The following is a 26515-nucleotide window of genomic DNA, read 5'->3' as shown; positions in this document are numbered from 1 at the left end:
TAGGAGTAACTACGGAGGTCAACTGAGTCACACCGGAGTGAGCGATGAGAAGGAATCCCACAGATCCATTTCCCTTGTCCCATGAAGACCACATTACTTCCTGTAGTTAGATGTGATGTTCCTCCCCACACCCTGGTAATGAAGTGCAATACATTCCACGAGACAGGGAAGAAGAGGTCATGACAAACATGTCACTTGAGTAAAATTCTTACTTACTCAAGCCAGCATGCTGGGTCCCATATGCTCCCCATCTCTGGCCAATCACATCTGCCTCTGCACAGGGAACAAAACAAAAACACAGTCTCATATGAGAGCTGGGAACAATGGAGTGAGGTGTCAGCCTCCCAGGACAGTTTCATGCTGGAGTCAAACTGCATACCTGGAATTAACCACCAGAGTATTCCCTTCCAGCATCCCCTCAACCCAGCCAGGGCATTGTCCATTTATTTAATTCTGGCTTCTCTCTTTCTCTACAGATACAGGAATCTGGAGAGGAGAGAGTCTCTCTTCTGACAGCCCCAATGTGGGAAAATGTGCTCTTGGCAGGGGCGGCTCTATGTATTTTGCTGCCCCAAGCACAGCAGTCAGGCTGCTTTCGGCGGCATGCCTGCAGGAGGTCCACCAGTCCCACGCCTTCGGCATACCCGCTGCCGAATTGCCGCTGAAACCGCAGGACCGGTGGATCTCCTGCAGGCAAGCCGCCGAAGGCAGCCTGACTGCCTCCCTCACGGCGACTGGCAGGCCACCCTCCGCGGCTTGCTGCCCCAGGCACGCACTTGGTGCGCTGGTGCCTGGAGCCGCCCCTGGCTCTTGGGGCAGGCCGGTGAAGGATGGTATTGATCCACCCAACACTTCAGAGAAAGCATCAGAACAGGAGTCTCTCTGCTTCCTTACCAACACAGCTTAGTGGAATCCCTTCTTTGGGACTCCCTCACCTCCCACTCAGACAAGACACAATCTGCACTAGATGATGTAAAACTAGTTTCTAGATGCAAGTTTTAGCAATTTGAGTCAACAGTCCCTACAGAGAGGACCTACAGGTTTGGGGGCATATGTCTCCTCACCACCAAATATCCAGTTTTGCCTCCTCCATCGTTGTATCAATGTGATGACCCTGAAAAGGGCAAAACAGATACCCGTGGGCCCCTAAAATGGGCCATTTCACTCCAGTGTCAAGAACTATTGGAATTCTCTCTGGCTGGACAGCCAAGAGCCAATGCCTTGCACATCGATATCCAAAATGCTCTTCCAGTTCACAGCAGTAACGGAGCTCAAGAAACTCCCAAGAAAAGTAGGCTGGCCTGGGAGAAATTGTACTTCAGAGTGTTAATTTCTGGGTGCTCTGCATTAGCAATCAGACAGAATGAGGAGCTTTGTGGTGAGAGGCCAGGGTTAAAGAGCAATGCTCCATCTCATGCTCTGCAGAGCTGCGGCCTATTTGGAGCCAGGGAATTTAGCTTGGAGGGTTTCACTGTGATAGAGATGCTGGCCCCCTCACCCCACAGCCCTGCTGCTTACTTGTGATGCCTGCACATGATTTCAGACACTCTTCTTCCTCCTCAAAGTTATTTTGGTTGCCTTCACAGCCCCCATAGGTGAAGCGGTCACATTTCTCGGTGAATGGGTTGTAGTACCAGCGGGGGATGCTCTCTTGGCACATCCCAGTGTCTGGTAAATCTACACAGTGACCTGGCAAAGCAAAAGAGGTGTTCGGGCTCAACCAGCACATTTACACAGCATCCACGCTTTGTAACTCCTCTGGTGCAGTGTGTGCCACTCTTCAGTCTCCAACCCACTTTGTGGCACCTATTTCCTAGAGTTAGCAAAGACTATCAACAACCGATTGACATAACTGCCAACTAATTGCGACGCACTGGCAACAATCACCCTCACAGCCCCAAAAGTGCATGGGGGGAGGATGTAGCCAATTAGGGCATTTTAGCAGAGGCTGGAAGAGGATAATGCTGTTCCCATCAGGAGAGGGATCAGTGCCCCCCAGTAAGGGCTTGTCTACAATAGGAATTGACTGCAATAGCTACTCCACTGAATAGCTCTAGCATGTTAAATTCACACCCTACCTTATTCTGAGATCACTTCCCTGTGTAGACAAGCCCTAAGCATGGAGGTTTAAAAGAAGGGAAAGTCTCCCCTCTCCACAGAGCAGGGAGAGCACTCCAGCAATCACTGCAATGAGCGAGAGCTAATGAGCCCAACAGCTGCCGTTGGTCGGTTAGAACGGATATTTGAACAGAGAGAGGGTGGGGTAGAGTCCAAAGTCAATCCCGAGGATCTCATCCATCTAACATTACACCAGTGCCTGGCTGCCAAGGGTTCAAAGTTCACTTAATAAACAGGACACTGCCAAGCAGAACTGCCACTTGTCCATAAGTCTCCCCAGAAGGCATCGGAGTGAGGTCTAGGCATCAGGTATGGCATTAGAACCACACACTCAAATCCTTGCAAAGTTGACTGAGCAATTCATCCTCCCATGTTTAGACAGATGGATGCAGTGAGTGCCATGCAATTTACTGCCTGGGGGTGGATGGGGGTGGGAGGAGCACAGCACTACTTACCATGTTGAAGAGGTTTTACTCTAGTTATGCCTCCTCTATACTATTCAGGCAATCAAACAGTGTTGAAAATCGATTCAGGAAATGCTTCTAGACCCAGTGTCAATGGGATCAGTCAGGCACTGACTGGCTTATGCTAGGCAAGAGTCCTTTTCTGGGATAGGCAATTTCCCACTATGCACTGGGAAAATTCATGGAAGAAGGCTAAAGTAGCCTTTCAGGATTTGTAACATACATACCTTGCTCGGTTGTAACATTGATTTTCCGTAGTTTATTGAACTCTGCTGCATCTGCAAAAAGAAACAGCTCACAGGATAGAAACGTACAGCCCCCAGCTAAAGTATGAAACTCCTCCACCCATCCCAAGGTATGTGGAGAGAGAGGTCTTTGTGGGACACTCCCTAACTACTTTCTTCTCCCTTCTGCTAGTATCATACATAAGGCAGGGAAAGAAGCTATAAACCAAGGTCCACAAATATTTAAAAGTAGTTTAAAAAAAATCAAGGTAGAAAAGGAATTACGTATGGAAGTGTGACTAATAATAATGGGATAAAGTTAAGGAAGGGAAAGTTTAGGCTCCTTATCAGGAAATACTCCCTGACAGCAAGATGTATTTGACTGTGGAATAGCCTCCCAAGGGAGTGGGGAGCGGGAGCCATGTCACTCCAGACTTTTAAAATTAATACTGGTTTGTGATGCTCAAGAGAGAGGGGAATCACAGAATATATGCAGACTGTGGGATCGGAAAACAAAAGAGCCCAGGAATTATCTGTCATGACACAGAAGCGAGAAGGTGGTTAAGGAGTTCAGCGTTTTGCCATGTCAGATGCAAGCTGTTAGCAGGACATTCTTGTAATGTTTAAGAGACTGGGAGAAGTCAAGGTGGCAAGAAGTATTTGGAGGTGGTACATGAAACCATGAGACCAGGTAAGGTCACTCAGAGATAAGAGGGAGAAAAGGACAGAACCCTGTAGGTCACAGACAGAAGGATAGACCCCAGAGGAGGGAGAGTGGAGGAAGAATCCAGGAGGTAAGGGAGAGTCAAGAACAATGTGATCAGCAGTGTTCGGCCTCTCAAATGCTAGTGACATAGAAGTGCTGTGAAGATGCTTACGTGTGAAGGATACAACTAGGTTAGGAGACCAGAGTACTATGCTACAGTGAGACGTATCCATCTTCAGACACTAAAGTTGGAAAGTTTAGGACCCAGACTCTAAGTACTTACACAGCTCACAACGCCCCTCATCTGATCCATCTGCACAATCTGAAGTTTCATCACATTCCAGGAAACTATCAATGCAGCAGCCATCTCTGCATTTGAAGTGGAAGGACTCACAGTTCCCATTGCACACTGGAATAGAAAGAAAGATTATGGGGTTTTTGGGATGGAGGGAAGGATGTTCACCAGAAAACCCCTCTCCTCCTGGCACCCAGATATGTCGTGAAGGGCTTGTGCCTCCCCGTGAGCTTCCTGGGGCACGGGAAGCCTGGACAGTACTCTCTTCAGAGTCCATCAGTGCCACTCCAAACTTGGTCCAAGGCAGTCAGTGTGGAATGAAGCCAAGTGCCTCCTTTCCCCAGGGAGTGAACGTGACTTGGAAGTGCAGAGTGCTAGCTATAAAGCTACAGAGATTAGATTTTAGCCTCGACGCCCGCCTCTCTCATTCACACTTACTGGAACACATTGCACATTAGACAGAGAGGTATGAGACGCCTACCTGGCTTGGCCCGCGTTCCAAAAGAACCTTGAGAAAAGACATAAAAAAGCTACATTATTTTGGTGAATCAGAGTCTGTTCTATACTGTCACTATGCCTCCCCCAATAACCAAGGCTACCCTAGCACAACGGCTACCCAGGACAAACATTTTGATTGTTTACCAGAATCCCATATTGCATTTTCCAGGAGGGCTATACACTGTGTGGGGAGGGGAGGGGCGAAAGGTACTGACTGCTCTGAAGTCCCTCCCGCCTTACTCCTCCTAAACCAGTCAAGCTATTCCAAATTGTCTTTCCTCCCTCCATTCCTCTGCCCCCACCTTAAGCTTAATATGAAGCACAGTGGCCTGGCAGAAGCCCCATGAATTCATCACTTCATCAATTCATCAATCAGCTTTGCTGACTGGCTCTTAAAGGCTCAGCTGTGCTACTGCTAACGGGTGTAAGGAGAAAGCTGAATTTCATGGGAAAGAGAAGAACTTCTGGCACCTCCAGGGCAAGACACCTTGTTCTGTGGCTACATTTATAGGTAGCAGGAAGAGGATTTTGAAAGCAAGTCTGTGGCTACAGAAGTGTAGTAAACACCAGTCCCTGAATGAACTTCTTTCACACCATGCTGAGGAACGTTGACTAGAAAGAAACTTCAAACTAAATGCCAAGTATATGCCAATCAATGGAACCACACTAACACAGGGGTTTCCTCTATAGATGGACTCACCTTGAACATTCTTGCAGGCAAGTTTACACTCTTCCTCCCGAACGTAGTTATTCTTGTTGGCCTTGCAGCCCCCAAAGGTGAATTTCTCACATTGCTGAGACGCTGGATTGTAGAACCAGCGGGGAAAGGACCCACGGCACCGACCCACCTTACTAGGAGCCAAGCAGAACTCTGGAATGTAAGAAAGGTACCCCAATGCAAAAAGTCTGCATACAAGGCCAGAGCTCGTTTTACTTCAACTCCACAGCTGGAGTATGGATGCTTGGCCTTGCTGAAATATCAGGAGGTGAGCTGGATCAGCAGCAATGACTGCAGCTTGCTGCCAAGGGCAGAATTAAGCACTAGCTAATCTGGCACCAATTCTCCCATCTTTGTAGCCACTGGTGGCTTGTGGGAGGGCAAGGGGGGAGTTCTCCCAAAGGCAACACATATCTTGAGCTCACTCCAAGGAGGTTCTGCCTAAAAATATTCTCTTGTCTGCATTCTAGGGAAGTCTATTTACTGTAGTACTGGGATGGAAGGAGGAAACCTCTGCTTAAGGCACTGGTGCCAAATGGCCACCAAGAACCCACACTGCCTCATTGATGCATAACTCTGAACATCTTGATTGCCAGGCACAAGTCCTTTGTAACAAATTTGATAATGAAATCCGTGGCCATTTAGGTCTTCACACTGACAGCTGTCACTATGCTGCACACCAGGGTTATTTGGCACTTCACAGTGTAAGCAAGGAATTAAACACACACGCACACCTCAAGTAATCCTTCTCCAAAAGCACAAGCTCTTACTTGAGCTAAAGGACAATCATTGTTAGCAGTATAAGGTCTATGATATAGAGCTGAGCAGTTTTGGTCCTATCTGATTAAGGGCAGAGTCTCACACACACAGTCAGTTCATTACCATGTCTTAGTTTTGCATGGGGATTGGAGAAACTGAGACAGGCATTGGTGGATGGGGAGACCTTATACTAATAAGGTTTAGGCATGGTAGGTTGAATTTTCATCTGGAGAAACTTCATAAAGTTATCCTGCCTCCAGTCCCCCAACATATGGTATTCCCATGCACCAGCTCCCACAAGAGTGCTGGTAACATAGCTTGCTGATAACCTATTATAGCAGAAAAGTATCTTAGCTGGGACCCCCTGGAGATTCTAGTGCAAAGGTCTATCTGGATAGACTCACCTTCAGTCTGTTCAGCTGTCAGGACCATGATCGTGATGTTGGTGGAGTCCTGCTGGCCAGCACTGTCTGTGACAGTGAGCTGGAAGACATACTGCCCCTCCTGCAGGTTGGAGATCTCTGCTTGATCTTCCCCTTTCTTCAAGAAAGCAAAACAAACAAAATCATAGCAGGAGCTGGCATATCAAACCGTGGGGGGAGAGGGGGGGTATGCGCGCGTGTGTGTGTTGCATCAGGAAGAGAGCAGCTGAGCTACACCTGGAATAGGCTTCCACCCATCGTCATCTTGTAAAGCATTCTGGGATTCTTTACAACTATGGGCTAGATTCTCGCTGCCCATGCCCAAGTGGGCTAAGGAAGGCAGATAACACCACAGCCTCAGCACCCTAGTATGCTCAGTCTAGATACTGGTGGTCTTTGGGGCACTACACTTTGGTCTAGCCAATAAGACCAGTAGTGCTACAGGCCCTGAAGATCTTACAGCCAGACTGGAGTCAGGAGCATGGGTTCTATTCCACACTCTGCCACTGATTTGTTGTGCGGTTTTGAGAAAGTCGCTTAGCAGCTTTGTGCCTCAGTTTCCCCATCTGTAACATGATGATAAAACCTTATGTAAAGAATGCCTGAGTGACAGGTGTTCTAAGTGTGGTGTTGTTGCTTACTAGTGTTTGGGTACACCAGCCATGCCATCTGACAGCAGGCATCAATGGGTCCTGTGTCTTGGCTTTTAATTAGCTCATGTAGCCTTTCAGGCAGGTAAGGATTGCAGGATTCGAACAGGGAGAAGCACCTATCCAAGACAGTGATGAAATCAGAGAACAGCCCAATGAGAACAGGAGCAGAACTCTAGGGACAGGCCACAGGTATACAAGCTAGCCCATTTGCAGAGGAGAAGGCTAGCAATCAGAGCATAGCAGAACCAGGGTATGGGTCAGTTACCTCGCTCAAAGACATGCACTAAGAAGCAAAGATGGTTATAGCACTTTATATACTGTTCTCTCTCTCTCTCCCCCCTCCCCCCCCAGTAGAACAGACCACACAAATGCACAGGGGGATGAGGGTTTAGGAGCATTCACTGGATTCTTGACTTCCTGTGCTGCAAGAGTTTCCTGATGGAGGGGAGAAAGGTTAGCTCACTAAGCCCTGGTCTACACTGCAGGGGGGAAGGGGGGAAAAGAGAGAATTAATCTAAGTCACGCAACTTACTTACTTAGATCGACTTACCGTGGTGTCTTCACCACAGTGAGTCGACTGCTGCCGCTCCCCCATCGACTCTGCCTGCACCTCACGCAGCGCTGGAGTACAGGAGTCAACAGGGAGAATGCTCGAGGGGGTCGATTTATCGTATCTAGACTAGACACGATAAATCAGTCCCTGCTGGATCAATCGCTGCCCGCTGATCTGGCGGGTAGCATAGACATACCCTAAGCAATGACAGCACCACTGAGTGACAACAGCAGGGATGTATAATGTATGGAAGATGCATGGGAGAGAGCGGAAGAGATAGAAAAAGGTAGCATATTGATAGGAAACGGTCATTCTGGCCCAGCTTCTTCCCTCAACTCCTCTGACCTTAACTCACTCTAAAGAGGGGCAAGATAGAGAGCACACACTTGGCTGCAACAACATGAAGAGGGAAGGACAAGGAGACCCATAAGATATTGATCAGTTGCAACATATTTGGTGTAGACAGCATGAGCCTCTGGGCAAGCAAAGCAGTACTCACTCCGCTCCCTACCTCCAGCACCACAGAGGTGTCACCAAGCAGAAGTTTCCAATCATAACTGACAATCCCATGGTCATCTGTGCTGTCTGTGCCTCTCAGTGACACTGGCTCCTGAGGCTGCACCTTCATGTCCATCCCAGCACGGGCTTTGGGAGGCTCATCATCTGGAGAAGAAAGGCAACAAAAGGCTTAGGTAAGAAGCAGAAGGACTGGGGTCTTGTCTCAACCAGGAAGAAGGCGGGATTTCCCCCAGACTGAATCCATGTGGGTTCCAGTCACTAAAATAGGAAGATGTTTGATCATGCTATGTTTGTAAGCAAATCAGTCTGAGACAGCAAAGTGGTGCACATGAGGAATGCCGAGTCAGTTTCAAGGGTCTGGAGCAGAATTCTTTCGCTTACTTCACCCGTCTCCTCCATTATTAAATGTAACTGATCAGTAATCCATACTGCAGCCAGTCTCTCTGAGCCAATTGCAACTACTTAGAGATTTTACCTGTAGGAAGAAGTATACGTGACAAGCAGGGCCGGCTCCAGCTTTTTTGCCACCCCAAGCGGCGAAGGAAAAAAGAAACAGCCCTGATTGAGCTGCTGCCGAAGAGGACGAGAGGGAGTGAAGTGCTGCCGAATTGCTGCTGAAGACTTGGACGTACCGCCCCAACAATGAACTGAGTGCCGCCCCTTTCTATTGGCCACCCGAGGTACCTGCTTCCTTCGCTGGTGCCTGGAGCCAGCCTTAGTGACAAGGGAACACCTTGTTCCTACAGCTGTGGACTCCTAACACTCACAAATTTCACATAAACTACACACACGATTTAATGTTGGTGTCACCCACGAAAGCTCATGCTCCAATACGTCTGTTAGTCTATAAGGTGTCACAGGACTCTCTTGCGCTTTTACAGATCCAGACTAACACCGCTACCCCTCTGATACCTGACAAGGAATCAGTTCAACATCTTCTACCAATTATTTCCCTCCAATACACAATTTAATGAGACACTTTTGAGGGGGAAGTGCGAGGCAATATAATCCACTTATTCCATGTTTCTATTCAAAACTCATTGTCTCTGGAGAATAGCCCCCCTTGAAAAAAATCTTGCACGGCATTTAAATGCCACCCCATGGACCACACACCCGTCCCTTTGCACCACTAACACAATCTGGATCAAAAGGTCACTCTGGAAAACGTAGGAGGCAAAAGTAAATCTTCATCATGGGAACAGGCCAGTAAAAACAGAATGCAAGCCATAAAACTTCACCCAATAATTTTTGCATCAAGCCCAATAATGTATACTCAAATTCAACCACATATTTTAAGAAGTCATCCAGTCTTGATTTATAATCCAGCTATGAAAGCCTTATACTGTGCTATAAATGGTTACTATAGAGGGAGGATCAGAATCCACCAAATCTCCAGATTATTCCAATGGTTAATTATCTTCACTATTAAAAAACTTACACCTTATTTTCAATTTGAGTTTTTCTGGATTCAAGTTCCAGCCATTAGATCTTGCTGTGCCTTTTGCCTACTAGATTAAATAGCCCTCTGGCATTAGGCATCTTCTTCCTGAGTAAATTCTTCTAAGCCATGATTAACTCACCTTTTGGCCCTCTCTTCAATAAACCAAATGGAATCAATCTCCTTAAGTCTCTCATTGTGAGATGCATTTTCCAGACCCCAATTCTTTGCAGCTCTTCTCTGAACCGCCTCCTATTTTTCCCCTCCCAAAATCCTTTAGAGCGTTGACACAAAAACTGGACAAAGTATTCTAGTAGCTTTGTGAGACCCTACTAGTACTCTATATCACCTCCCCACTAAACAATCCTGTTGATACAGCCAAGCATCACATGAACCTTTTAGCCACAGAATTACAGTGGACACTCAAGTTCTTTCCATGGCCACTGCTTGCCAAACCTCACATCCTGCGATTATGGCTTCCAGTCTACGTTCCTAGATGTAAGACCTTGCATTTGGCTGTATTAAAATGTTTGATAGAAAACTGGGCACAAAAGCCATCCAGAGCACTCTGTATAAGTGACACATCCCTGTAATCAAACTTACCACTCCAGTCTTTGTGTCACTGCAATCCTCATCAGCAATGATTTTACATCTTATTCCACAGAATTTTTGATCAGAATCATTCATAAAAATGTAGGGCTGGAAGGCACCTCAGGAGGTCAGCTAGTGCCATTCCCCTATGCTGAAGCAGGACCAAGCATACCTTGGGCACCCCATCTGACAGGCATTTTGAATCCCCATCTTTGGGGCTTTTAAAAAATGGTTTATGCAAAGCCCCCTTGGAAGCCTATTCCACTACTTAACTATCCTTATAGTTAGAATGTTTTTCCTAATGTCTAACTTAAATCTCCCTTGCTGCAGATTAAGCCAATTACTTTTTGTCCTACCTTCAGTGGACACGGAGAACAACTGATCTCCATCCTCTTTATTACGGCCCGTAACATATTTGAAGACTTATTGGGTCCCCCCCTCAATCTTCTTTTCTCAAGACTAAACATGCCCAATTTTTTAACCTTTCCTCATAGATCATGTTTTCTAAACCTATCATTTTTGTTGCTCTCTTTTGGACTCTCTCTAATTTGTCCACATCTTTCTGAAAGTGTGACACCCAAAACTGGACACAGTACTCCAGCTGAGGCCTCACCAATGCCAAGTACAGAGGAACAACCACCTCCCTTGTAATACAGAGGACATTCTCATTAATACTCCCCAGAATGATATTAGCCTTTTTCACAACTGCATCATCTTGTTGGCTTATATTCAATTTGTGATTCACTATAACCTATAAATCCTTTTCAGGATTACTACCACCTACTCAGTTACTCCCCATTTTATAGCTGTGCATTTGATTTTTCCTTCCTAAGTATACTACGTTGTGCTTGTCTTTACTGAATTTCATCTTGCAGATTTCAGACCAATTCTCCAATCTGGCAGGGTCCTTTTGAATTCTAATCCTTTCCTCCAAAGTGCTTGCAAACCCTCCCAGCTTAGTGTCATCCACAAATTTTATAAGCATAGTCTGCCCTCCATTATCCAAGTCATTAATGAAACTATTGACTAGTAACAGACTTGGGATAGACCTCGGGTGGACCCCACTAGATACGCCCTCCTAGTAGGACAGTGAACCACTGGTAAGTACCCTTTGAGTCTGGTCTTTCAACCAGTTGTAAACCCAGTGCCCCCTTGGGAACGAACTAGCACGACTCCCGAGTGCTCAGCGGGCGGCTGTTGAAGGGTCGTGGCGTGTGCTTCTCTCACTGCTGCTAGCCCTCTTCTCCCCCTCGCACTCCTCCTGTACCTAGGCTCAAGCTGTGGTGTGTGCCCTGTGGCAAACCACGGTCTGTCACCCCATCGCCAGCACCCAGAAGTTTGAGGAACGTCTCCCTGTCTCCAAGTGCTGCTGCTCAAGAGGAGGGGAGGAGAATGAGACTGCCCCTCTTGGAGCCCTGTGGCCTGTTGGGACTCCTGTGCTGCCTCCCCACTAGGGTCCCGAGAAAGCATATGAAAAAGTGTCTCTGTGTAGGCAAGTGTGTGCATGCATGCATTGTATGTGTAAGACTGTCTTTGTGTAGGGAGGGGTGTATATCGTATACCTGTGTGAATGAAATTTGCAGCCTAACTTACTTTTATTCCTTTTGCTGGCTTGCACACAGAAAGATTGATGTTATGAAATGAATACACACGTTTTATGTCAAGTTTTTAAAAGAGAAGGGACCTCTAAAAGAAATGTATTACTTCTTAAAAAGTGAATGGTGTTGACTAGTAATTGCGAAGAGCCAATGTATCACACATTTCTCCCCGTCTTTGTCTAGCTACATTATAAACTCTTTGTTGCAGACTCTCTCTTTTTACGTGTATGTCCAGCACCTACCACCCTGGAGCCTTGAGCTTAGTTGAGGCCTCTAGGCACTAAACAAGAATTGTAATACTAAATAATGTGGAAGTATATTTGTTAGTGCATGTTAGGTGCGTACAAGAGAATACATGTGTGTATCTGCATGTAGGTGTGGGAGTCCGTTTCTACAGATTTAATTATATAGGTATATGGACAGGTGCGCATTTCTGTGGTTGTGCTCTATGGATTTGTATTTGGGTTTCAGGAGTGGGCCATTAATGGACCCATTGCAGCCCTACAGGATTTCCAAGTGTCCGGTTTTTGACCAGAATGTCCAAGCAAAAAGGGACCCCTGTGGCTCTGGTCGACATCACTGACCAGACCACTAAAAGTCCGGTCAGTGGCACAGCGGGGGCCCAGGGCTAAGGCAGGTTCCATGCCTGCCCTAGCTCCACACGGCTCCTGGAAGCAGACACCTGCTACCTGTGGCCCCTAGGCACATGGGCGGCCAGGGAGGCTCCATGCGCTGCCCGTGCCCCGAGCGCCAGCTGGGAACCGCGACCAATGGGAGCTGCAGAGAAAGCGCCTGCAGATGCGAGGGCAGCGCACAGAGCCTTACTGGCTGCCCATGCGTCTAGGGGCTGCAGGGACCTGGCAGCCACTTCCTGGAAGTTGCAGTAAGCACCTCCTGGACCCCCACACCCCAAACCCCCTATCTCAGCCCTGAGCCCCCTCTTGCACCCCAAACCCCTCATCCCCCACCCCACCCCAGAGCCCTCACCCCCAGCTGGAGCCCACACCTCCTCCCACACTCCAAACTCCTTGGCCCCAGCTCGGAGACCCCTCCTGCCCCCAAACCTCTCATCCTTGGCCCCACCTCAGATCCTGCACCCCCAGCCAGAGCCCTCACCCCCTCCCAAACCCCAAACCCCTACCCCAGCCTGCTGAAAGTGATGGAGGGTGGGGGAGAGCGAGCGACGGGGCGGGGACAGAACAAGCAGGGATGGGGCCTCGGGGAAGGGGCAGGGCAGGGGTGTTCGGTTTTGTGTGATTAGAAAGTTGGCAACCCTAAGGTCAGCAGGAGGTGACATATCTCCAAAATGTTCCCTTCAGGCAGAAAGCAACAAAGACCTAGCTTCCTGCCTGGCCATTTGTGTATCAGATGCCTCATTATGTATTTGCATACGGAGCCACAGGCAAAAGGAGAGGAAGTCTACAGGACTAAACAGTTTATCACTACAGACAAAAGATTGTTCTGGTCTATGGAGTGCAAAGCAACACACTGGGTCCTTCACCAAGGAGTAGGGTGGCCAACTTTCTAATTTGTGAAAAGTGGACACTAAGCGCTGGAACCTCCCCCACCCCATCCCGCCTCTCCCCCTCAGGCCCTCTCCCTGCTCTGCCTCTCCCCCCATCACTCACTGCTTTCTCCACCTCCCTCCCTCCACCAGCTGAGCAGGGCTCTAGGGGTGGAGGGGTGACCGGGGCAGAATGTTCAAGGGGAAAGCCACATTCTAGGGTGTGTGACTGGGGCAGGAAGAGCCATGATCCAGAGGTTGGGGGAGGGGGCGACTAGGGCAGGATGGGGGCAGCACTCCAGGGGTGAAGCACAAAGGAGGCTGAGAGAGGGGCCAAGGCACTGAGCCCAGCCACCGGCCCCACTCCTCAAACATTACACACTTCAGGATCCCTCTCCCTGGGCGCTGGCCATGGGTACCTCTCTTTGCTGGAGCCAGGCAGTTCCTGAGAGCTTCTCCAGCTCCAGCAGCAGCTGCTCTTCCCACTCTCCCAGTGGCAGCAGAAGTTGACTGTGGACGGTTACTCAGGTAACCAGACTTTTGGTGTCTGGTCAGTACTACTGTCAGGTCCCTTTTCGACCAGACTTTCTGGTCAAAAACAAGACACCTGGCAACCTGACCACAGAGGCAAGATGACAGCAGGCTTGTCTCATGAAAGAAGGGACACAGCCAGCCTGGCTGTAAAGTGCTGCAAGCATTTTGGGTGAGCAATATTTGGTTTGCTAGACTTGATTTCACTGTAAACATCCAAGTGCTGTGTGTTCAGCAGAGCGGTACTCTGTGGTGGAACTGGTAAGCTGGGCTTTACTGTCTTTGGAAGCAGTGAATCTATGAATGCTGGGAGGGTCCAGTGGACCAGGGACGGAATGTGCTAATCGCTAACCTGTCAAGTGACAGCAGGGCCTGTGAGGCCTAGGGGGGAGTGCTTGTATTGCCTGTGGAGGCGAGGTGCTGACCCACAGCGGGTACAGACAAGGCTTCCTCACGCTAAGGGCAGGTGGTACCAAGGTACCCCACAAGGCTGAGTATCCCTGGGAAGTGTCTCACCCAGGTTGTAGCAATTTAATCTAGACCAGTGCTTCTCAAAGTGGTGGTCCACAGACCGGTGGCGGTCTGCGAGCCATCAGCTGCTGGTCCGCGGCGAGTTTCCTCATAAGAGTGTCGAATAGGATAATAATATGGCACTGGTCCCTGGCACATTGGAAAAAAAATTGCCGGTCCCCCACATCAGAGAGCTTGAGAAGCACTGATCTAGACTACATTTCCCTAGTTTGCTTATGAGAACATCATGTGGGACTGCATCAAAAGCCTTCCTTAAAAAAAAAAATCAAGATATAGCACATCTACTGTATTGTGTCCAGTTCTGGGTGCCACATTTCAGGAAAGATGTGGACAAACCGGAGAAAGTCCAGAGAAGAGCAACAAAAATAATTAAAGGTCTAGAAAACATGACCTATGAGGGAAGATTGAAAAAATTGGGTTTGTTTGGTCTGGAGAAGAGAAGACTGAGGGGGGACATGATAACAGTTTTCAAGTACATAAAAGGTTGTTACAAGGAAGAGGGAGAAAATTTGTTCTTCTTAACCTCTGAGGATAGGACAAGAAGCCATAGGCTTAAATTGCAGCAAGGGCAGTCTAGGTTGGACATTAGGAAAAGCTTCCTAACTGTCAGGGTGGTTAAGCACTGGAATAAATTGCCTAGGGAGATTGTGGAATCTCCATCATTGGGGATTTTTAAAAGCAAGTTGGACAAACCCCTGTCAGGGATGGTCTAGATAATATTTAGTCCTGCCTTGAGTGCAGGGGACTGGACTAGATAACCTCTCGATGTCCCTTCCAGTTCTGTGAGTCTACTGCTTCTCCTCTATCCACTAGGCCAGTAGCCCTGCCAAAGATGGAAATTAGGTTGGTTTGGCATGATCTGTTCTTGACAATTCCATGTTGGTTATTATTTAGCACCCTATTATCCTCTAGGTGCCTCCAAATTGATTGTACATTATTAAATAGTATTGGGCTGAGAACTGGTACTTGTGGGAACCATCAGAAACACCCCCACTGGTTGATGATTCCCCATTAACAAGTCATATGTAAAATATATTGGACTCTCAGCTAGACTGAACAAAGGTAGCTGAGATGAATATATTTGTATCATAAGGCAAAAAGATTTTTGAGTTATTAGCCAGGTTGGGCAGGGATGGTGTCAAAAGCTGGGAATGGGCGACAGGGGATGGATCACTTGATGATTACCTGTTCTGTTCATTCCCTCTGGGGCACCTAGCATTGGCCACTGTCGGAAGACAAGATACTGGGTTAGATGGATCTTTGGCCTGATCCAGTATAGCCATTCTTATGTTCATGTTGTGGGAGTGCACCAGGGTCCTTCTGTGCTGGCAGGAGACACAGCCACCTACAGAACTTTACACTGGGCTCCATACCAGAAGAGCCGAGTCTTTCCAACTGAACAATTTAGTTTATTCTAGCAACTATCATTCCCCCAGAGACATGAAGGCTGTCAAGGAATAGATAATGGTGCACAGCCACTTCAACAGCACAGGTCCCCATGTACAATTAGAACTGGCATTTCATTTACAAGCTGTACACAAAACAGCACCACCGCATACCCCGCACACAGCACTTAAAGCCACTGAATAAGAGGCATGTCACTGCCAGTCCTCCCATGCACACCGTATGAATTGGACACACTTATTTTGAAGACTATTTCCCACCACCTCCCCTGTCAACATAAAGGTCTGGTTGATACCATGACACATCTATAAGTAAGCATTAGGATAGACTCATAGACTTTAAGGTCAGAAGGGACCATTATGATCATCTAGTCTGACCTCCTGCACAATGCATGCCACAGAATCTCACCCACCCACTCCTATATCAAACCTGTCTCTGAGCCATTGAAGTCCTCAAATCATGGTTTAAAGGCTTCAAGGTGCAGAGAATCTTCCAGCAAGTGACCCATGCCCCACGCTGCAGAGGAAGGCGAAAACCCCCAGGGCTTCTGCCAATCTGCCCTGGAGGAAAATTCCTTCCCGACCCCAAATATGGCAATCAGCTGAACCCTGAGCATGTGGGCAAGACTCACCAGCCAGACACCCAGGAAAGAGTTCTCTGTAGTAACTCAGATCCCACCCCATCTAACATCCCATCACAAGCCATTGGGCATATTTACCGCTAGTAGTCAAAGACGAATTAGTTGCCTACAGGACCATATCCATGGAAACGGGCTATGAACTTGCAACAAGTCAAGGTATTTTCAGCTGGCATTTCTACATGTTTCCACAATGAATGAGAATCTTAAATGACCTCTGGAAAAGCATGGGCTGCTACTTATAAACCAGCCAGCTTAAGGGCACTCAGTGTAGTGCCCAGACACCCAGAGTGTAGCACTCAGGCCAGGTACTGAACTCCCGCCACACGAACAGAAAAGCTCTAAACACTGTGGAAATGCTGTGGGGCTATTTCACAGGCTGAGGTTGGGGCGGGCAGGAGGCTGCACGAGGAGATCTCCCCTTGGGAGGAGAGGCATGTTGGCTTGGCAAAGGCACTGCAGGGAGATCTGCCACTCTGTGGATCGAAGGCCTGAGTAGGGACAGACAGGAGGCTCCAGCTGCTATGTGATGAGTTGTCAGGGTTTGGTTTGTTTGCAGGGCGAGGAAGAAGGATTCATTTTCCCTGCACAGCCATTTGGGCTTTGCATTTGCCAGGGATCGCATGGCTTCCAAGAAATCTAATGAAGGCCATTCACATGCCAAATATTTCACTGCTGATCAGTTTAGGACTTATATCCCTCTCCCCCAGGATTCTGGGTAGAGCAGCAGCATTTTTTCCTCTTTGGGTCACCCTGACTAACAGGTCAGTTCAGTTCTAGATTCCATCTCTAGGATTCAGTAAGTCCCCCCATCACCGTCCCCATCCAAAAAAAAAGGCCAATCACTTGCACACAAGCAAAGTCTCTACCAAGGACTGAAGGAATTTTACCAAACATTCAGAGTCTGGTTTTCAGGGTCCTGAGAATCTTCTTCCTTCCTCCATGGACCTTAACTAGACTTGTGACTACTCAACATCTTCAGGAACACAAAAAACAGGTTTATTTATTTATTTAGAGAGCACCCTTAATGTCCACCCAGATCATTCAAGTAGGAACTGGCTCTAACTGGCACTCCTACGAGCTGTACATTCTTCACCTGCAGCTGGGTGAAATTCTCTCTTAGAATTTGTGTTTGCTTTGAAATCGTTATCCAGCTCATCTTTACAACCAAATGCTCCCTGGACTCGGACAAACCTCAACAACAGGACGTTGCTTTTGGAAGGTAATTTTCCTATGTGAACCCATCAGCAAACAGAACTCCACAAAGTTAAGAGAATTTGATACTTACATCTTCAAAAAGTCTCCATTAAAAAGGAAAAACAGCCTGGATTTTTAGTGCTCTTTTGAGTATAGAAAGTTTCAGTAAAATGTACATAAACAAGGTGATTAAAATGTTGTCAACTTTCATGATTTTATGAGTCTCATGATATCTGATGTTTTTCCAAAAGGTCCAGCCTCATGTAGGCATGCAGTTATGTGAGCAAAGAGTCCTATGGCACCTTATAGACTAACAGACGTATTGGAGCATGAGCTTTTGTGGGCATCCGACAAAGTGGGTATTCACCCACGAAAGCTCATGCTCCAATACGTCTGTTAGTCTATAAGGTGCCACAGGACTCTTTGCAGCTTTTACAGATTCAGACTAACACGGCTACCCCTCTGATACTTGGCAGTTGTGTGAGAATCTCAGCTTTCATTAAAATAATAATAAGCCAGTCTCATGATTTCTGAAAGTGTGAGACTGTCAATACTGAGATTATAAAGCAGTATTTAAAGAGATACCTGAAAACAATTTGAAATCTGTACTGATCAGAATTAGGAAGTTTTCTCACTAGAAAATCTTAAAGAGTCAAAAGCCACCCAAACAAACATGTTGAAAAACAGACTAGTAAGGTAGTTTTATACACATAACCAGGCAGGGACCAACAACGAAGTTGTATACCACTGCTAAACCAACACTCCCCATACAAAGTACACTGATCTTTCATCACTTCCCCAAGGAAGGTACTCAGAAGCAAATAATTTCCTGAGAGTGTTTATTCAGCCTCCCCCATTAATACAGTAATTCTCTTTTCATAGTAACACTCCAATGTCATGAATGGAAACATTGAGGTTGCCAGATAGAAGGGAGTTGAATTTCTCTAAGGAAAAAACATGCTTCTGAAGGAGGTGGGGGAATACAAATCAAAATGGGTGGGAGAGAGGGAAAATGCAATATTTCCTTGTTTGGAAGCAATCTCTTAGGAATACCACCTATTGACCATATCAGAGATGAAACAGAGTTATTATAAAAAACATATAATTAATAGAGAACGATCCTCACTATAGGAGCATTATAAAGGTTGATTTAAAAGTTCTGAAGAAAAGTTATTACCGAATGAGAACCTATTAAGGATTTTTCCATAAGAGTTTTTAAAAGGGTGCTCACTGCAGTTCAAGCCAATCTCATAACCATGGGGGCAACCCAACAGGACCCCCAGTGCTTCCGCCTTGTTCACTCCAGCTGAAGTGTTTCTCAGGGGGTCACTGCTTTAGAATAAAGCAGCTTGCCACACCGCTCAGGGTTTGTAAGAGGCAAACATTATTTCCTTGAAGCTTAGAGAGGATTCCCAGGGGAAGGTTCTTCTGCTGATCTTTGTTTTTGCTGGTTTCATTAATTTGGGATCAATTTGCTAGCATGGTTTGAGTCTCAAAACATGCAGGACCTCAGTCAGATTCACTGCTCCCAGCATGGTCAATCAACAGTGACCATGCGAGTGTGTGTAGAGGTCAATCTGTGTACTGCACCTTTAATTATAGAGCAGCCGCCCCACCTGATGCAGGGGCACTTTCAGCTAAAAAAACCAAAAAAACAAAAAAAAAATGCCTTAGGCAACAGGCTTAATGAGCAGTCTGGCTTGTAGAAGCCAGCAGACTCCATTATGGGAGCATGATGTATCTCACATAAGGTTATTCACTAGAGGCAGGAGAGAGGGCCCTGTTAGATAGGCATAGCTGTGCTGTATTTATTACAAAATGGAAGCTAGTCCAGAGCATCTGGGCTGGGTGTCACCTCAGAGAAGTAGCCTGCAGTTTGGATACATAGCTGAACCTTGAATCTGCAAATCTGGGTTGGAAATTTGGTGAGAACAGGCATTTCCAGAGTCCTGCAGGTTAACAGTCATGAGCCACAAACTTGAAGCATATCAAGTGTAACCAAGTATTTCACAATATTAACAAAAGATTCAGTTCTAGAAATGGGCTAAGGTTCAGGGAAGTTATTTTCCACTCCCAAACTGGTTTGCCTAGATCCAGAATAAACCTATGTAGTAGTTATTTAAACTTTGCATGCTGTTATTGCCAGTAAAACTCACAGTGAGCCCTGCCTTGAGAGCCAGAGAGAAACCTTAGAACAAAGTTTGTGCTTGAAATGGCAGAGGAACACATGCTGTGCCTTCAAGGACAATAGTATGACCAGAGACTCAGGAGAACAGTTATAATCTGCTCCCTCTGACACATGGGCTGATTGTTGCCTTGATAGGGGACCTACTTAAACCAGAGCATCCCCCTAGCACAGTGAAAACACTCTTAGATGAGACCCCAAAGTTATATTTTAGACTCAGTGTTACCAACGCTTGCAATTTTATCCTGAGTTTCATGATTTTGGTGTTTTTTCTAAAAGTCCCAGCTGCAGGAATCACAAGATGGCAGGAGAAATGCAGCTTTCATTTTGAAAAGTTTCTCACCTTCATTATTGTAAGGAGGTGGGGGGCGGGGGGGAGACTAGAAAAACATAACCCAAATGCTTAGTAAAGGCTCAGAATCCAGAAAAAAGAGACCCCCAAATATGTTTTTAAAATCTCATGATTTTTACATCAGTCTCCTGATTTTATTAGGGCCTGACTCATGATTTTTACATGCTTGGGGGCTGGCAATAGCGTGTAGTCGCAAGCAGTGCTGCATCCTGGAGCGTTAGCATGATAACTGTAGTACAACTTGTGAAGACTGTATGGTCTGTCTAGTCCCTACTGCAAGACTAAACCGGGAATGTCAGTATTATTTAGAGTTGCCAACTTTCTAATAGCACAAAACTGAACACCCCCACCCCTTCTCTGAGGCCCCACCCCCACTCACTCCATTCCCCCTCCCACCGTTGCTCGCTCTCCCCAACCCTCACTCAGTTTCACTGGGCTGGGGCAGAGGGTGAGGGCTCTGGCTGAGGGTGCAGGCTCTGGGGTGGGGCCAGCAATAAGGAGTTTGGGGTGCAGAAGGGGGCTCTGGGCTGCTGCCAAGGGGTTCAGAGGGCAGGAGCAGACTCAGGGCTTGGGCAGGGGGTGCGGGCTCTGGGGTGGGGATGAGGGGCTCGGGGTGCAGGAAGGGGCTCAGAGCAGGGGCTGGGGGTTGGGTGCAGGCTCCAGGAAGGGGCTCTGGGCTGAGGTGCAGGCTCTGGGAGGGAGTTAAGGTGCGGGAGAGGGCTCAGGGCTGGGGCAGGGGGTCGAGATGCAGGAGGGGGTGAGGGCTCTGGAAGGGAGTTAGGGTGTGGGATGGGGTTCCAACCTGGGGAAGGAGATTGGGGTGCGGGAGGGAGATCAGGGCACGGTCTCCAGAAGGGCGGCACTTACCTCCGGCAGCTCTGAGTCGGTGGCATAGCTGGGCTAAGGCAGGCTCCCTGCCTCCATGCAGCTCCCGGAAGCAGCTGGTACATCCCTGCAGCCCCTAGGTGGAGGGGCCAGGGTGCTCTGCGCGCTGCCCATGTCCATGCCACCCCCACAGCTCCCATTGGCCAGCCAATGGGAGCTGCAGAGCCAGCTCTGAGGGGTGGGAGGTGCAGTGCGCAGAGCTTCCCTGATTACCCCTGCACCTAGGAGCCAGACATGCTTCCAGGAGCTGCATGGAGCAAGGGAGCCTGCCTTAGCCCCACTGTGCCGCCAATCAGACTTTTAACAGCCCGGTCAGCAGTGCTGACTGGAGCCAACAGGGTCTCTTTTCAACTGGGGGTTCCTATCAAAAACCGGACACACTAATATTATTAATAATTATTATTACTAATAAATAATAATAATAATATGATAGCTTCCCCAAAAGCTCTTAAAGTAAAAATGACTAATTTCCAGCAGGGTGCAGCCATTGCCTAGAGGCAATCTGCTATCCTGGAAATATACCCTTGCAAACTTGCTCCTCTCTCCCATACAGGGGAAGTGATGCACTCACCTCTCCTGCTAAAACATGCCCTTTAGTCTATGCTGAATTCCTCTTCCGCTGACCTAGTTATGTCATCATACTGTGGAATATTTTTTGGCTCTGAACCAAAAGTTCTAGAATGTCCAAACAATCCTACTATAAACTAGAGACCATCTAATATAGTTTGATTGGCTATCCTTTATTTTTCACCCCTCTTCTCAGGCTTGGAATGTTTGTCAGTAATCATCCTGCATCTCTTCTCAGCAACCCTTCTGTTTCACATAAGGTAAACTGCAAAGGTTTTGCTGCAAGTTAAAAACTTGTTTAAGAGGAGGAAAACATGCTTTCCATACAAGAGTGTCATCAGCATTGTAGTTTAACAAAAGTTGTCTCACTAGGATGCTGAGAAAATAGGAATTGCAAACTTCCTGGTTTCTGTGCTATGGTATGCTGTCACAAGTACTGTACAAGAAGGAAATGAAGACAGGGGATGCTGGATGGAATGAATCTTTCCAACATCCATGTGGTGTAAATCCAGCCTGGGAGAGGAGCTGAACACCCTATTAAGCAGGTTTTGGGTGGCATTCCCAACAGAACCTTTCAATGATTTTCTCTCCTCTGATTAGTCTCCTTAGTACTTCCTGTGGCAGTGGAGAGATCCCAGAATGCATTGTTCTGTGATTTCTGAACTACCATAGAGTGAGGCTTCTGGCATTGCTTATTTTGGGATAAATTTGTTGAACAAACGAGACTTAAGTGCAGAGGGAAAGAGGATAGAACAGGGGTAGGCAACCTATGGCACGTGTGCCAAAGGCGGAACACAAACTGATTTTCAGTGGCACTCACACTGCCCAGGTCCAGGGGGCTCTATATTTAAATTTAATTTTAAATGAAGCTTCTTAAACATTTTAAAAACCTCATTTACTTTACATACAACAACAGTTTAGTTATATATTATAGACTTGTAGAAAGAGACCTTCTAAAAACATTAAAATGTATTACTGGCACGTGAAACCTTAAATTAGATTGAATAAATGAAGTCTCGTCACACCACTTCTGAAAGGTTGCCGACCCCTGGGGTAGAACATAACATTTTAATCTTAACTAACTTTTATGTCTGTGCCCCACACCTTGGTTTGTAGGATATCGGTTACAGAGTAACGGGTTTAACTCATCTTTGTTTTTGAGAAGGAGGACCTCAGCCTACAATCAAGGCATAGGAGAGATCCAGCAGAGATGAGCAAGAGACTTATTACAATGAGAGGAGATGCACATCCTAGCAGTGGTGTGAGAGAAGTGGTGAGAGGCAGTAACATTCAAGGCTCAGCATGGGAGGATTATTAGGAGTTGTTTGGGTAGCTACACCCCCTTGAACTCCCTCCTCTGTGTTGTCTTCTATAAATAACAGAACTAATCAATTCCACATTTCCCTGCTCTTGAATTATGTTTCCAGCACATGGGGTCTTTTTGGTATTCTTACAACTTCCCATAGAAATCATGGCATCAGAGACCTCTCATCTCACCCAGGAGAGCCTATGACTACCTGCCCATAAACCTTCCACACTGGTGTCCTTAGAAGCTGGTACTCTTAATAGAACCCTCACTCCAACCCACAGCTGTTTTGGGAGGGGAGAAAAAGAAGATCAGCATATTCAAATAACCTCAGAACAGCCTCTTGTAACCTACCAACTTGTTGGGTCCAAACCACATAGATTCAAAAAGCCAGTAGTGACCAGAGACCTGATCCAACTACAAAACAGGCTCCAGTACTGCAAGACATTTCAGGGGGTGACGAGGAGAAAAGTTAGTGCCAGACCCATAGCTATATTTCTTAATACTTTGCACGTCTACAGTACCTTTCAGCCGGAGACTTCAAAATGCTTTACAAGAGGTCAACTACAGGTGATTTTACTTTCTGAAAGTGCTTCCCATCCAGTGCCCTACACACAGATGCAACCTTTATGAAGTTTTCACTTAAATAGTTATGATCCAAACATCCAAATAAAAGACTCCCTGAAACCCATTAAAAAAACTCAAGTTCTCACATCCAACCCATCCAAATACTAATTCATTCCTGCCCACAAAAAGCCAAAAGCCTAGCAAAACAAAGGCCTTGCCACCTGAGCAGATCCAGACCTTGGCACACCAAGAGGGGAAGTGGATTCCATACCTGAGAACCCCCTCACTGCCTCCAGCCCCTTCACAATTCAGCTATTAGTGAACCATGGCTAAAAACATTACAATATTTAGACTGAATGTGATTTCAAGTTTCTATTTTAAATTCCTTGTGGGAAGGACCACATCTTACTCTATTTTTGTACTACCCCAAGACTATTTTTGGCACTCAGTTAATTATTAAGCCCCTTCAGAGAAGTACTGTATTACCCCATTTCTCCTTCTGGGTAAACTGAGGCACGGAGTTTTTAAGACATCCGACTGACGTTGAGGAGTAGACTAGCGGCAGAACCTTAACTCTCAGACCCTTACTCCAAGTATTTGACAACGCAGCCAGCTCGTTTACAATGGAAGGGGGAGAGGAGGACCCAGGCGGACTGAAATGAACACACCCAACCCTGAGTTCAATCACACGCTTATTGTGTCTGCTCACCACCATGTCCTTGCTCCCGGACGTTCAGGTAGGCATCGTACACGTCCTTCTTGACGTAGTTGAGAAAGCCCATCTTCCTGGCAAACTTGCAGACAAAAGCTTGTTCGTAGAGGCAGTCCATGAGGAAGCAGGCTTGGATGCGGTCTTCCCTCCCGTCTGGGGTCTGTTCCACCAGGGCCAGGTTGCACGCAGGCTCCTTGCAGCAAGCCCGCACGCAGTCCTTGCCCCGATGAACCGGGGGGGAGGGCAGGAAGGTGGCCCCATTGTGCACCGAGGCATCAGTGTCCAGCACGAACTCAGGAATCCCTGCAGTGAAATGGGCCAGGCAGGTTTCGCCGAAGGACGCTCCCTCCTCTCCTCCCTCCTGACCCAGAACGGCAGCCGTCAGCAGCTGGATCAGGAGGCCAGCCTGGAGCAGGGCTCTGCCGCTGGCCATCTTAACTCGGGTCTTTTCTCTCCGTCTCCAAGCTCTGGTCTTCCTGGGTGGGGCGGGAAGAGCGGAGGTGAGAGAAGACAAGTTAAAAGGCTGACAAAGTAACCGTTGCCCTGGCTGGCTCTTTAAAACACACTCGGAGGAGAGGGGTCATATTTCAACCCCCCTCCCCCGGTTTTCCGTTCCTTGGGCCCCCATTTAAACTTAGTAGCGAAGCATCACGAATATAAAACCCACCTTGCCAAGCGCGGCGGACCCGGATGTTCTGCTCCGACACTAGGTCCCAGGTGGAGGTGTGACGCCTCCGGGTTCTTCTTTGTTGAGTTCAGCCCAGTCCTCTACCTGCTTGGTAGCTGAGGTAGGGGCCTCCAGCCCGGGTTCCTACAGCTTTGTCTGACTTTCCCCCCTTCCTACTGCATAGGTCCCACTTCCCTTTCCCCCACTCTAGTAGCCACTCCGTGTGCCTGGTCTCTGTTTTCCTCTCCACCACCTGTAGAGTTTCAGGTGAAACTGACTCAGAGCCTAGCAGTGTAGGGTGTTTCCCTTTCCTCTGAGCCACATCCACCTTTAACCCCTTCTCTGCCTGCACCTTAGGTGTGCCCTTCAGGACCAGACAGGCAGGAAGAGACAAAGGAGGAGATCTGGCGACAGGAAGTGAAACCCAACTCCTTGAAAAGGAAAAAAAAACCAAGTCACTCCCCTCTATACCTGACTGACTAGACAAGAGGGAGGAGAAAGGGAGAGAAGAGGCTGCTAAGATTCTTTCACTTCTTTAAAGGAGGAGGGATCTGCTGAGCAAAAAGTAACAGACTGCACACTCCCAGTGAGAGACATGCATGGTGAGGAGACTTCCAAGAAGCCTGCACTGCTCTCCTCCTGATTCTTACAGGGGTAGAAGACCCCCTTGAGATGGGGACGAAGGCAGTAGTGATGCAGTTCTGTTTCCCTCCCCAGGGACCATGATTATCATTTGCCACTTGCTGTAAAGCAGGTGGTGTGTCTGTTATTTCCTGCCTGCTAGAAGTCTCCATTAGATTGTAAACTCAACTGTCTTTATGTGTGTGTTGTACAGCAGTGGTTCTCAACCCTTCCAGACTACTGTACCCCTTTCACGAGTCTGATTTGTCTTGCATACCCCCAATTTCACCTCAGTTAAAAACTACTTGCTTACAAAACCGGACATAAAAATACAAAAGTGTCACAGCACATTACTGAAAAATTGCTTACTCTCTCAATTTTACCATATAACTATAAAATAAATCAATTGGAATATAAATATTGTACTTACATTTCAGATTATAGTATATAGACCAGTATAAACAAGTCATTGTCTGTATACAATTTTAGTTTGTACTGGCTTTGCTAGTGCTTTTTATGTAGCTTGTTGTAAAACTAGGCAAATATCTAGATGAGTTGAGGTATCCCCTGGAAGACCTCTGTGTATTCCCAGAGGTACGTGTACTCCTGATTGAGAACCACTGTTGTACAGTGTCAGCTATTATTTAGCCATTCAAATATTATTATTATTAATTATTATTATTTTGGTCAGTTCCTATTTTATAAGCAAAATATTGACCAGGTTTTCCCTGTTTCTCCCAAAAGCTCTCCCCACCAGGTGTATTTCTGGAGTTAAAAGGTGTGCATCAGTTCTTTTCCCCAAATGTCTCTAATAGCTTTCAGCTGTTGTCAGGTATGTATTCACTGCTGTCCTTTAAAATACAGTGTAGCTCAATCTCAGATACATCTGTGGTGTCTGTTTCCTCTTTACACAAATGTGCTGGAATCTTAGGGGTGTGAGAACTGCATACTGCAGCTTGACAGATATTTGATATATTTCCTGAACTTCTGCTTGTGTTTGTGGATCCAAGCTTAATTCTTCCTCTTCCTACAGGCTGGTAACTGGAGTCTCTGTACAGTGTATTACAGGCTGGGCACCATCGCATCCTGTAGAATATGCCTAAAACCCCTCACCTGCTGTTAGTCCTCTGACTTTATCCCTGTATTATTCATAAGAGTTTAAGTATGGCCATACTGGGTCAGACCAATGGGCCGTTGAGCTCAGTATCCTATCTTCTGACGGTGGCTAAATCCAGATGGCTCAGAGGGAATGAACAGAACAGGGCAGCTATCAAGTGATCCATCCCCTGTTGT

At 47.1% G+C, this 26515-nt stretch overlaps 1 protein-coding gene across 2 annotated transcripts in view; it reads right to left on the bottom strand.

Annotated features, from left to right (window-relative positions):
- Positions 1 to 24742, bottom strand: part of SPINT1 (serine peptidase inhibitor, Kunitz type 1) — a 28291-nt gene extending 3549 nt beyond the window's left edge. Inside the window, exons 1-10 of one of the 2 annotated variants that reach the window (XM_039538783.1) lie at positions 24602 to 24742; positions 23932 to 24410; positions 7910 to 8073; positions 6187 to 6322; positions 5006 to 5176; positions 4289 to 4315; positions 3796 to 3921; positions 2810 to 2860; positions 1519 to 1689; positions 217 to 273 (exon numbers count right to left, since the gene is read on the bottom strand). In XM_039538783.1, the coding sequence (XP_039394717.1) occupies positions 217 to 273; positions 1519 to 1689; positions 2810 to 2860; positions 3796 to 3921; positions 4289 to 4315; positions 5006 to 5176; positions 6187 to 6322; positions 7910 to 8073; positions 23932 to 24367 (1339 nt within the window). In that variant the 5' untranslated portion in view covers positions 24368 to 24410; positions 24602 to 24742. Of the gene's footprint in view, positions 1 to 216; positions 274 to 1518; positions 1690 to 2809; positions 2861 to 3795; positions 3922 to 4288; positions 4316 to 5005; positions 5177 to 6186; positions 6323 to 7909; positions 8074 to 23931; positions 24411 to 24601 lie in introns of those variants that run through there. The other variant, XM_039538784.1, reaches the window with a different exon arrangement.
- Between the last annotated feature and the right edge of the window lie 1773 nt (positions 24743 to 26515).

The sequence above is a fragment of the Mauremys reevesii genome, linkage group 4, assembly GCF_016161935.1.
Source record: "Mauremys reevesii isolate NIE-2019 linkage group 4, ASM1616193v1, whole genome shotgun sequence".
In the NCBI taxonomy this organism is placed as follows: Eukaryota; Metazoa; Chordata; order Testudines; family Geoemydidae; genus Mauremys; species Mauremys reevesii.
Note: the sequence above shows the minus strand (reverse complement) of the source record. Positions and strands in the feature narration are given on the sequence as shown.